We start from the raw sequence: 12,477 nt of genomic DNA, 5'->3' as shown, positions 1-12,477 counted from the left end.
TTGGTGTTTTGTCACCAAATTTAGTTTGTGCCTGGACTGAATTTGTCTTTGTGTCTGGCAGTTGTGTACGGGATCACCACCGGTTTTGGCAAATTTGCTCGGACTGTCATCCCCGTCAGCAAACTGAAGTAAAAACGTATTTAATGATCAACAACGTTCTGTTCTGTGAGTGAAACGTCTTCTCTGTGCCGCACAGGGAGCTGCAGGAGAACCTGGTGCGCTCACACTCGGCAGGTATAAACTAACTACAACTGCAGTACACACCATTTTGATGCTTGATTTTTGACAGCTATGTTTAATTGTGTGACTGTTTCAAGGCATTCACACATATTAATTCTTTTTTTTTTTTTCCGTCGACTACTCCTTCCACATTTTTCAACCCACTTCAACCGTTCCACCGTCCAAACACGCCTCTTAGTCAGGACACAAAAACAGTTTTTTGCACTATAAAAATTCCTGCTTTTCTCAAAATTCCTGGACTTCCTTAATACCATTTCTCAATTCAAAATGTTACTACTTCAACATTTCTCGACCCATTTAAAACATTCCAACACCAACCATTTCAACTCATTCAGATCATTCGAGTCTTTTAACATGTTCCAAAAAATTCCCGCTTTTCCCAAATTTCCATGAAATTCCCATTGAAATGAATGGGACATTTTTAAAAGTTCCACATTTTTCATTCGATTGAAACCGTTCCAACTCCAAAATATTCAGCCTGTTCAAAATTGTCTGCTATTCTTCAACAATTTAAAAAACATTCCCGAGTTTCTGAAGAATTTCCAGTTTTCGTAGACATTTTCCCTATCGCAAAATAAATTATCCATGTTTTAAACTTCCACAATTCGCAATTTTTCAACCCATTCAAACCATTCCAACATCAACACATTCCACTCATCCTGGACATTCAAACTATCATGTTTCCAAGTTAAAAACATTCAAGGAATTCTCACAATTCCCTTTCTTTCAAACCCTATTCTGACCCTTTTTTTCTGTCAACTACTCCTTCCACATTTTTCAACACACTTCAACCGTTCCACCGTCCAAACTCTTAATCAGGACACAAAAAACAGTTTTTTGAACTGGAAAAATTCCCGCTTTTCCCAAAATTCCTGGAATTTCCTAATAACATTTCTCAATTAAAAATGTTACTACTTCAACATTTCTCGACCCATTTGAAAAATTACAACACCAACCATTTCAACTCATTCAGATCATTCAAGTCTTTAAACATTTTCCCCAAAATTCATGCTTTTCCCGAAATCCCCAAATTTCCATGAAATTTCCATTGAAATGAATGGGACATTTTTCAAAGTTCCAAATTGTTCATCCGATTCAAAGTGTTCAAACTCCGAAATATTCAGCCTGTTCAAAATTTTCTGTTATCCTTCAAAAATTAAAACAAAATTCTCTGGTTTTCCAAGAATTTCCAGTTTTCATGGACATTTTCCCAATCACAAAATAAATTATCCATGTTTTAAACTTCCACAATTCGCACATTTTTCAACCCATTCAAAACATTTCAACATCAACCCATTCCACTAATCCTGGACATTCAAACTATCATGTTTCCAAGTTAAAAACATTCAAGAAATTCTCACAATTCCCTTTCTTTCAAACCCTATTCTGACCCTTTTTTTCTGTCAACTACTCCTTCCACATTTTTCAACACACTTCAACCGTTCCACCGTCCAAACTCTTAATCAGGACACAAAAAACAGTTTTTTGAACTGGAAAAATTCCCGCTTTTCCCCAAATTTTGGAATTTCCTAATAAAATTTCTCAATTAAAAATGTTACTACTTCAACATTTCTCGACCCATTTGAAAAATTACAACACCAACCATTTCAACTCATTCAGATCATTCAAGTCTTTAAACATTTTCCCAAAAATTCCCACTTTTCCCGAAATCCCCAAAATTCCATGTAATTCCCATTGAAATGAATGAGACATTTTTCAAAGTTTCACATTTTTCACCCGATTCAAACTGTTTCAATGCCAACTTATTCAGCCTGTTTAAAATCATGTGCTCTTCTTCAACAATTTTAACAAATTCCCAGATTTCCAAGAATTCCCAGTTTTCATGGACATTTTCCCCCATTCAACATTACTTGTCCATTTTTGAAACTTCCACAATTAGCACATTTTTCAACCCATTCAAACCATTCCAACATCAACACATTCCACTCATCCTGGATATTCAAACTATCATGTTTAGAAGTTTAGAACATTTCAGGAATTCTCAGAATTCCCTTTTTTTCAAACCATATTTTCACCCTTTTTTCTGTCGACTACTCCCTCCACACTTTTTAACCCACTTCAACCGTTCCACCGTCCAAACACGCTTCTTAATCAAGACACAAAAAAAGTTTTTTGAACTGGAAAAATTCCCGCTTTTCCCTAAATTCCTGGAAATCCTTAATACAATTTCTCAATTAAAAATGTTACTACTTCAACATTATTCGACACATTTGAAAAATTCCAACACCAACCATTTCAACTCATTCAGATCATTCGAGTCTTTTAACATGTTCCAAAAAATTCCCTTTTTCCCGAATTTCCCAAATTTCCATGAATTTCCCATTGAAATGAATGGGACATTTTTCAAAGTTCCAAATTTTTCATCCGATTCAAAGCGTTCCAACTCCAAAATATTCAGCCTGTTCAAAATTTTCTGTTATCCTTCAAAAATTAAAAATAAATTTGCGGGTTTTCCAAGAATTTCCAGTTTTTATGGACATTTTCCCTATCGCAAAATAAATTATCCATGTTTTAAACTTCCACAATTCGCACATTTTTCAACCCATTCAAAACATTTCAACATCAACACATTCCACTCATCCTGGACATTCAAACTATCATGTTTCCAAGTTCCAAAAAATTCCATGAATTCTCTGAATTCCCTTTCTTTCAAACCCTATTTTGACCCCTTTTTCTGTCGAATACTCCTTCCACATTTTTCAAACCACTTCAACCGTTCCACCGTCCAAACACGCCTCTTAATCAGGACACAAAAAAACGTTTTTTGAACTGGAAAAATTCCTGCTTTTCCCCAAATTCCTGGAAATCCTTAATACAATTTCTCAATTAAAAATGTTACTACTTCAACATTACTTCAACATTTCTCGACCCATTTGAAAAATTCCAACACCAACCATTTCAACTCATTCAGATCATTCAAGTCTTTAAACATTTTCCCAAAAATTCCCGCTTTTCCCGAAATCCCCAAAATTCCATGTAATTCCCATTGAAATGAATGAGACGTTTTTCAAAGTTCCACATTTTTCACCCGATTCAAACTGTTCCAATACCAAAATATTCAGCCTGTTTAAAATCTGATGCCCTTTTTCAACAATTGTAACAAATTCCCAGATTTCCAAGAATTCCCAGTTTTCAGGGACATTTTCCCCCATTCAACATTACTTGTCCATTTTTGAAACTTCCACAATTAGCACATTTTTCAAACCATTCCAACATCAACACATTCCACTCATCCTACACATTCAAACTATCATGTTTACAAGTTTAGAACATTTCAGGAATTCTCAGAATTCCCTTTTTTTCAAACCATATTTTCACCCTTTTTTCTGTCGACTACTCCCTCCACATTTTTCAACCCACTTCAACCGTTCAACCACCCAAACACTCCTTTTAATCAGGACACACAAACAGTTTTTTGAACTGGAAAAATTCCCGCTTTTCCCCAAATTCCTGGAAATCCTTAATACAATTTCTCAATTAAAAATGTTACTACTTCAACATTTCTCGACCCATTTGAAAAATTCCAACACCAACCATTTCAACTCATTCAGATCATTCGAGTCTTTTAACATGTTCCAAAAAATTCCCGAATTTCCCAAATTTCCATGAATTTCCCATTGAAATGAATGGGATATTTTTCAAAGTTCCTAATTTTTTTATCCGATTCAAACCGTTCAAACTCCAAAATATTCAGTCTGTTCAAAATTGTCTGCTATTCTTCAACAATTTTATAAAATTCCCGGATTTCCTAGAATACACAGTTTTCATGGACATTTTCCCTATCGCAAAATAAATTATCCATGTTTTAAACTTCCACAATTCGCACATTTTTCAACCTATTCAAACCATTCCAACATCAACACATTCCACTCATCCAACTAACACTTTCCAAGTTCCAAAACTAATTCAGTTTTTTCCTGGAAATTCAAAACTCTTCAACATTCAAAGCATTTCAACATTCAGACTATTCTTACTTTCATTCTACATTTTGTCAGCATCTTTCTTTAATGCAACAATCTGGGTGTGGTGTAGGTGTGGGGAACCCGTTGAGCCCGGAGAGGACCCGCATGCTGCTGGCGCTGAGGATCAACGTTCTGGCCAAAGGGTACAGCGGCATCTCTCTGGAGACGCTTCACGCCATGATCCAGGCCTTCAACGGTGAGCTCCAAACGCCGCCGCGCTCCTCGGGAGAGTTTGCTGACCTTACCCTGACGCTCGCAGCTTCCTGCCTCTCGTACGTCCCCGAGAAAGGCACGGTGGGTGCCAGCGGGGACCTGGCGCCGCTGTCCCACCTGGCCCTGGGGCTGATGGGCGAGGGCAAAATGTGGTCCCCGAAGAGCGGCTGGGCCGACGCCAAATATGTAAGATTCCCCCTCCGGCCATGCCTGAGGTCCAACAGGAAAACATGTTTGAGTGTGATGACCCTCAACCCTTGACATGTTTTTCTGGCGTCACCAGGTCCTGGAGGCCCACGGGTTAAAGCCAATATCGCTCAAGCCCAAAGAGGTACCGTTTCAAAACAACAGCTCGCTAGCTATCGTATTTCATTTGTTTGCGCTCAAGAAAAGCAGCCAGAGTTCAATGGGATAACGTTGCATCATCCATCCCCGCCAGTGTACACCGTGCAAATAGTACAAGGTGTTTTGTTTTCAATACACAGTCGCCACTCAGTTGCGACAAATCAGGGGTGCCCACTCTTTTCCAGCAGGGGAGCTACTTTTCAAATGACCAAATCGAATTGATCTACCTCCTCTTCACACATATATATATATATATATATATATATATATATATATATATATATATATATATATATATATATATATTTACTGTATATCTCCCATCCATTTTCTACCGCTTATTTCCTTTGGGGTCGTGGGGGGCGCTGGTGCCTATCTCAGCTACAATCAGGCGGAAGGCGGTGTACATCCTGGACAAGTCGCCCCCTCATCGCAGATATATATATATATATATATATTTATATATGTGTGTGTGTGTATATATGTATTTACATATATATGTATGTTTGTGTGTATATATATATATATATATATATATATATATACTGTATGTATGTATGTATGTGTGTATGTATATACAGTATATATATATTTATACACACACATAAATGCATATATATATATGTATATATATATCCATCCATCCATCCATCTTCTACCGCTTATTCCCTTTCGGGGTCGCGGGGGGCGCCTATCTCAGCTACAATCGGGCGGAAGGCGGGGTACACCCTGGACAAGTCGCCACCTCATCGCAGGGCCAACACAAATAGACAGACAACATTCACACTCAGATTCACACACCAAGGCCAATTTAGTGTTGCCAATCAACCTATCCCCAGGTGCATGTCTTTGGAGGTGGGAGGAAGCCGGAATACCCGGAGGGAACCCACGCATTCACAGGGAGAACATGCAAACTCCACACAGAAAGATCCTCAGCCTGGAATTGAACCCAGGACTGCAGGACCTTCGTATTGTGAGGCAGACGCACTAACCCCTCTACCACCGTGAAGCCCGTATATATATATATATATATATATATATATATATATATATATATATATATATACATACATACACAGTAAAGGCCAAACATTTGGACACACATTCTCATTTCAATGTGTTTTCTATATTTTTATGACTATTTACATTGTAGATTGTCACTGAAGGCATCAAAACTGTGACACCTGTAAAGTGAAAGCCATTTCCGGTGACTACCTCTTGAAGCCCATCGAGAGAATGCCAAGAGTGTGCAAAAGAGTAATCAGAGCAAAGGGTGGCTTTTTTTTGTAGAAACTAGAATATAAAACATATTTTCAGTTATTTCACCTTTTGTTAAGTACATAACTCCACATGTGTTCATTCATAGTTTTGACTTTGATCACTGAAATCCACGCCACTGAAACCGGATGTAAACAAACACACAATCAATCAATGTTTATTTATATAGCCCTAAAAATCAAATGTATCAAAGGGCTGCACAAGCCACAACGACATCCGGGATCAGCGCCCACATGAGGGCAAGGAAAAACTCACAACCCAGTGGGATGTTGATGAGATGACGCCGGCAGATGTCCACACACCCTTCTCTTGAGCATTGTCAGCATGTCTGTGATGTGGACGTGATTTTTTTTTTTTAATATATATATATTGCAGATATACCCGCGGATAGCCGTCTACAAAATGTGCAAATATTAAATGATAAATAATGATAAATGGGTTATACTTGTATAGCGCTTTTCTACCTTCAAGGTACTCAAAGCGCTTTGACAGTACTTCCACATTTACCCATTCACACACACATTCACACACTGATGGAGGGAGCTGCCATGCAAGGCGCCAACCAGCACCCATCAGAAGCAAGGGTGAAGTGTCTTGCTCAGGACACAACGGACGTGACGAGGTTGGTACTAGGTGGGATTTGAACCAGGGACCCTCGGGTTGCGCACGGCCACTCTTCCACTGCGCCACGCCGTCCCTTAAGAAGTGAAACTAGAGCAACAGCGCCAAGCAAGTGTGACGTCATGCCCACTGCAGTCTTTTTAGTCAGGCACATGTAGGGACAGAAGTTAAGAGCCTCCAAACACCAGAAAAGGATGCTAGATTTGTTGCTACTTGTTTTTAATGAAAAAAAATAAACAATTGATTGGAAAAATTTCCACAAAGTACAAAAGCAGCAACAATTGAAAATATGGCAAAACGATAAAAAATATATCTACTAATTAATAATAACATATTTGTTTTAAAATGAAAGTATACATTTTTGGAGCCTTTTTAAATAGATATCGTGTTATGTTGTGGAAGATGCTATCCTGTTTGGTGTCCTGGCAGGGCCTGGCACTGATCAATGGCACCCAGATGATCACCTCGCTGGGGGCGGAGGCCGTGGAGCGAGCCCAGGCCATCGCTCGCCAGGCGGACATCATCGCAGCGCTCACCCTGGAAGTGCTGAAGGGAACCACCAAGGCCTTCGACAGCGGTGAGCAACAAGCTTTTCCCGGACGCCCGGCCATTTATTGCCTTTCTTTCTTCTTCTTTTAACATGCAGACATCCACATGCTCAGACCCCACCCAGGACAAATAGAGGTGGCCCAACGCTTCCGCTCACTGCTGGACTCTGATCACCATCCGTCCGAGATAGCAGGTGTGGGAATGTCAGAACCAGACTTCGGGTGTCCAACTTGTTGTCATGAACATGGACCACTACGAACCCCATTTCCATATGAGTTGGGAAATTGTGTTTGATGTAAATATAAACGGAATACAATGATTTGCAAATCCTTTTCAACCCATATTCAGTTGAATATGCTCCAAAGACAACATATTTGATGTTCAAACTGATAAACTTTTTTTTTGTGCAAATAATCATTAACTTTAGAATTTGATGCAAGCAACACGTGACAAAGAATTTGGGAAAGGTGGCAATATATACTGATAAAGTTGAGGAATGCTCATCAAACACTTATTTGGAACATCCCACAGGTGTGCAGGCTAATTGGGAACAGGTGGGTGCCATGATTGGGTATAAAAACAGCTTCCCAAAAAATGCTCAGTCTTTCACAAGAAAGGATGGGGCGAGGTACACCCCTTTGTCCACAACTGCGTTAGCAAATAGTCAAACAGTATAAGAACAACAAGTGCAATTGCAAGAAATTTAGGGATTTCAACATCTACGGTCCATAATATCATCAAAAGGTTCAGAGACTATGGAGAAATCACTCCACGTAAGCAGCATGGCCGGAAACCAACATTGAATGACCGTGATCTTCGATCCCTCAGACGGCACTGTATCAAAAACTGACATCAATCTCTAAAGGATATCACCACATGGGCTCATGAACACTTCAGAAAACCACTGTCACTAAATACAGTTGGTCGCTACATCTGTAAGTGCAAGTTAAACCTCTACTATGCAAAGCGAAAGCCATTTATCAACAACATCCAGAAACGCCGCCGGCTTCTCTGGGCCCGAGATCATCTAAGATGGACGGATGCAAAGTGGACAAGTGTTCTGTGGTCTGACAAGTCCACATTTCAAATTGTTTTTGGAAATATTCAACATCGTGTCATCCGGACCAAAGGGGAAGCGAACCATCCAGATTGTTATCGACGCAAAGTTCAAAAGCCAGCATCTGTGATGGTATGGGGGTGCATAAGTGCTCTAGGCATATGTAACTTACACATCTGTGAAGGCACCATTAATGCTGTACATACAGGTTTTGGAACAACATATGCTGCCATCCAAGCGCCGTCTTTTTAATGGACGCCCCTGCTTATTTCAGCAAGACAACGCCAAGCCACATTCAGCACGTGTTACAACAGCGTGGCTTCGTAAAAAAAGAGTGCGGGTACTTTTCTGGCCTGTCTGCAGTCCAGACCTGTCTCCCATCGAAAATGTGTGGCGCATTATGAAGCTTAAAATACGACAGCGGGGACTCCGGACTGTTGAACGACTGAAGCTCTACATAAAACAAGAATGGGAAAGAATTCCACTTTCAAAGCTTTAACAATTAGTTTCCTCAGTTCCTAAACGTTTATTGAGTGTTGTTAAAAGAAAAGGTGATGTAACACAGTGGTGAACATGCCCTTTCCCAACTACTTTGCCACGTGTTGCAGCCATGAAATTCTAAGTTAATTATTATTTGCCAAAAAAAAATAGAGCTTTTGAGTTTGAACATCAAATATCTTGTCTTTGTAGTGCATTCAACTGAATATGGGTCGAAAAGAATTTGCAAATCATTGTATTCCGTTTATATTTACATCTAACACAATTTCCCAACTCATATGGAAACAGGGTTTGTAGTTGTCCTATAAAGAGTAGATCATGTGTAACTAGAATTTGCAATTCCGGTAGGAATTGGGTGTGAACGCCCCGTGTGTGCAAGCCGCTGGACCCCCGATACGCATGAGCGGAACTGAAATGCTTGAATGTCCAGAGTGAGACTAGTGTGTGGATGGTAGAACGGTTCAAATCGGATGAGAAACCTGGGATAGATAGATTACAGACTGCGGTGAAGTAGGCCGGCTTCGTCGCGTGAAGAAGCCTACAATATTTGGTTGTGTTTTCTGCTCCATTTGCCGAATGGCGATATACGATATATATCTCGATCGATATTTTGTCCGTAAAGTAAAAACAAAACGATCCTAGTTACCTGAGACACTAAGTATGTCATTATTATGACTTAGTAAGTCAAAATAATGACTTACTAAGTCAAATTAATGACTTACTGTAAGTAAGCGTTTGCAATAAGCGTTTGAAAAAAAAAAAAGAGTTAAAAGTGGGGCCACATGCTGAGTTCAACTCATCATGCTTCATTTATTACAGCATTTGGGAAGCCTGTAGTTGATTTTTATTATGTAAATGTTATATTTTTATCAACATGTGATATCAGGGCGACTTGTCCAGGGTGAACCCCTGTGAAAAGAAAAATGGTAGTTTTCTTGTCCCAATTAAGAAGATTGTTTTGAAGGTGGAACGGACAAAAACGGTTGAAAAACTTTCCTGTAAGAGGTATAAATAGGGCTTTGGAAAACCGAGAACTCCTGGAATTTTTTTTTAACTTGGAAAATGGTAGTTTAATTGTCCAATGTGAGATGAGTGCTTGGATGGTGGAACGTTTCAAATTAGTTTCCAAAAGTGAGATATGCAGTCGATAGTATATTTCCAATTCATTGTAAATGGGACGGAAATTTGACCGGGAATTTCTTAGAAAACTCAGGAAAAACTGGAATTACAAAAAATAAAGATAATACCACAATTGTCCGAGATGGTATGAATTGGTTGGTGTAGGAATTTTTTCGAAATGGTCGAAAAATGTTGACGTAGTAATCGTTTGTATTTGAATCGGTTTTCTGGCATTCCTGGAATTTCGGGAAAACCAAGAATTTGTGTGAAAAGAAAAATGGTAGTTTTCTTGTCCCAATTAAGAAGAACATTTTGAAGGTGAAATGGACAAAAACGGTTGAAAAACTTTCCTGGAAGAGGTGAAAATAGGGCTCTGGAAAACCGTGAATTCCTGGATTTTTTTTTTTAAATTGGAAAATGGTAGTTTGATTGTCCAAAGTGAGATGAGGGCTTGGATGGTGGAACGGTTTAAATCAGTTGCCAAAAGTGGGATATGCAGTCGATAGTATATTTCCAATTCATTCTAAATGGGACGGAAATTGGACCGGGAATTTCTTAGAAAACTCAGGAAAAACTGGAATTTAAAGAAATAAAGATAATACCACAATCGTCCGAGATGCTATGAATTGGTTGGTGTTGGAATTTTTTTTCGAAACGGTCGAAAAATGTTGACATAGTAACCGTTTGAATTTGAATCGGTATTTCGGAATTTCGGGAAAACCAAGAATTTGTGTGAAAAGAAAAATGGTAGTTTTCTTGTCCCAATTAAGAAGAACATTTTGAAGGTGAAACGGACAAAAACAGTTGAAAAACTTTCCAGGAAGAGGTGAAAGTAGGGCTTTGGAAAACCGTGAATTCCTGGAATTTGAGTGCTTGGATGGTGGAACGGTTCAAATCAGTTGCCAAATGTGGGATATGCAGTCGATAGTATATTTCTCATCCATTGTAAATGGGACGGAAATTTGACCAGGAATTTCTTAGAAAACTCAGGAAAAACTGGAATTTAAAAAAATAAAGATAATACCACAATCGTCCGAGATGTTGGAATTTTTTCGAAACGGTCGAAAAATGTTGACGTAGTAACCGTTTGAATTAGAATCGGTATTTAGGAATTCCTGGAATTTTGGGACAAACCAAGAATTTGTGCGAAAAGAAAAATGGTAGTTTTCTTGTCCCAATTAGGAAGAACGTTTTGAAGGTGGAACGGACAAAAACGATTGAAAAACTTTCCTGGAAGAGGTGAAAATAGGGCTTTGGAAAACCGGGAATTCCTGGATATTTTTTTTTTTACTTTTCAGTTTGATCGTCCAAGGTCAGATGATTACGCGGTGTCAAATCGTTTGAGAAATGTCGGAATTGTGCAAGTTCCAAAAACTTTCATTTTCAATGGACAAAAAGGACTCGGAAAACCGGGAATTCTGGGTAATCTGGGATATTTTTTTTTTTAAATAAAGGAATGATGTCACATGTTCCCCCCACGTCCAATCTGATGGTTTTAATGTGGTGATTGCTATGAAATGCAGTGATGTGTTTATTGTTGTTTGTCACCAGAGAGCCATCGCTTCTGTGACAGAGTCCAGGATGCTTACACCATGCGCTGCTGTCCTCAGGTAACCTCAACTCAGTTCAATTTCTTTGGCTTTTTTTTAAGCATATTCTACATATTTTTGGCCTACATTCAGCATTTTTGAGCATAAAAATTACCAAAATAACTAAAAATATCAATATTACAGACACCATTTATTATCAATACCATTTATTATCCATACCACCATGTGTCTCGGTCCGGCTGCTGCTAATAAAGGCGACAGGTTGATTAGATAACAAGGCCGCCTGGGCCATCCACTCACCTGTCGCTGTCCTTGCACACCCCGTTCCGCGGCAGGCCCACAGTCCACAGACCTTTTCACTACTTTATTGGATTAAAAGAGTGTAAAAGTGACTATGAGGGTTTTATTTCATATATAGATGGTTCTTATAATGTTAAAAAAACATATTTACACGGTCATAATTAGCATTATTATACACATTATTAAGGTACTCAAAGCGCTTTGACACTACTTCCACATTTACCCATTCACACACACATTCACACACTGATGGAGGGAGCTGCCATGCAAGGCGCCAACCAACACCCATCAGGAGCAAGGGTGAAGTGTCTTGCTCAGGACACAACGGACGTGACGAGGTTGGTACTAGGTGGGATTTGAACCAGGGCCCCTCGGGTTGCGCACGGCCACTCTCCCACTGCGCCACGCCGTCCCATGCACATTAATAATATTTTTACCCCATCTATACACATGAATAATTATATTTTTATCATAACCATGCACATGAATAATTATGTTTTTTTATCACAAATATACACATGAATAATAATTGTTTTCATCATAACTATATATCAATTAACTTTACACAATAATAATTATATTTTTCTCATAATTATGTACATGAATAATTATATATTTAATCACAACTATACACTTAAATAATTATATTTTAATCATTATTATGTACATGAATATTTATATATTTTATCAAGCACATTAATTATATGTTTATCCCATCCATACA

At 38.7% G+C, this 12,477-nt stretch overlaps 1 protein-coding gene across 2 annotated transcripts in view; it reads left to right on the top strand.

Moving 5' to 3' along the window:
* hal (histidine ammonia-lyase) overlaps nt 1-12,477 on the top strand; it is a 51,253-nt gene that overhangs the window by 25,563 nt on the left and 13,213 nt on the right. For both annotated transcript variants that reach the window (XM_061894270.1, XM_061894269.1), the window contains 8 exons: nt 62-128; nt 197-234; nt 4,294-4,419; nt 4,483-4,622; nt 4,720-4,767; nt 7,110-7,257; nt 7,327-7,422; nt 11,455-11,513. In XM_061894270.1, coding sequence (XP_061750254.1) covers nt 62-128; nt 197-234; nt 4,294-4,419; nt 4,483-4,622; nt 4,720-4,767; nt 7,110-7,257; nt 7,327-7,422; nt 11,455-11,513 — 722 coding nt within the window. The remainder of the gene's footprint in view (nt 1-61; nt 129-196; nt 235-4,293; nt 4,420-4,482; nt 4,623-4,719; nt 4,768-7,109; nt 7,258-7,326; nt 7,423-11,454; nt 11,514-12,477) is intronic.

Source organism: Nerophis ophidion, linkage group LG03 (assembly GCF_033978795.1).
Source record: "Nerophis ophidion isolate RoL-2023_Sa linkage group LG03, RoL_Noph_v1.0, whole genome shotgun sequence".
In the NCBI taxonomy this organism is placed as follows: domain Eukaryota; kingdom Metazoa; phylum Chordata; class Actinopteri; order Syngnathiformes; family Syngnathidae; genus Nerophis; species Nerophis ophidion.
The sequence above is the reverse complement of the archived record's forward strand: the minus strand, read 5'-3'. Positions and strand labels throughout refer to the sequence as shown.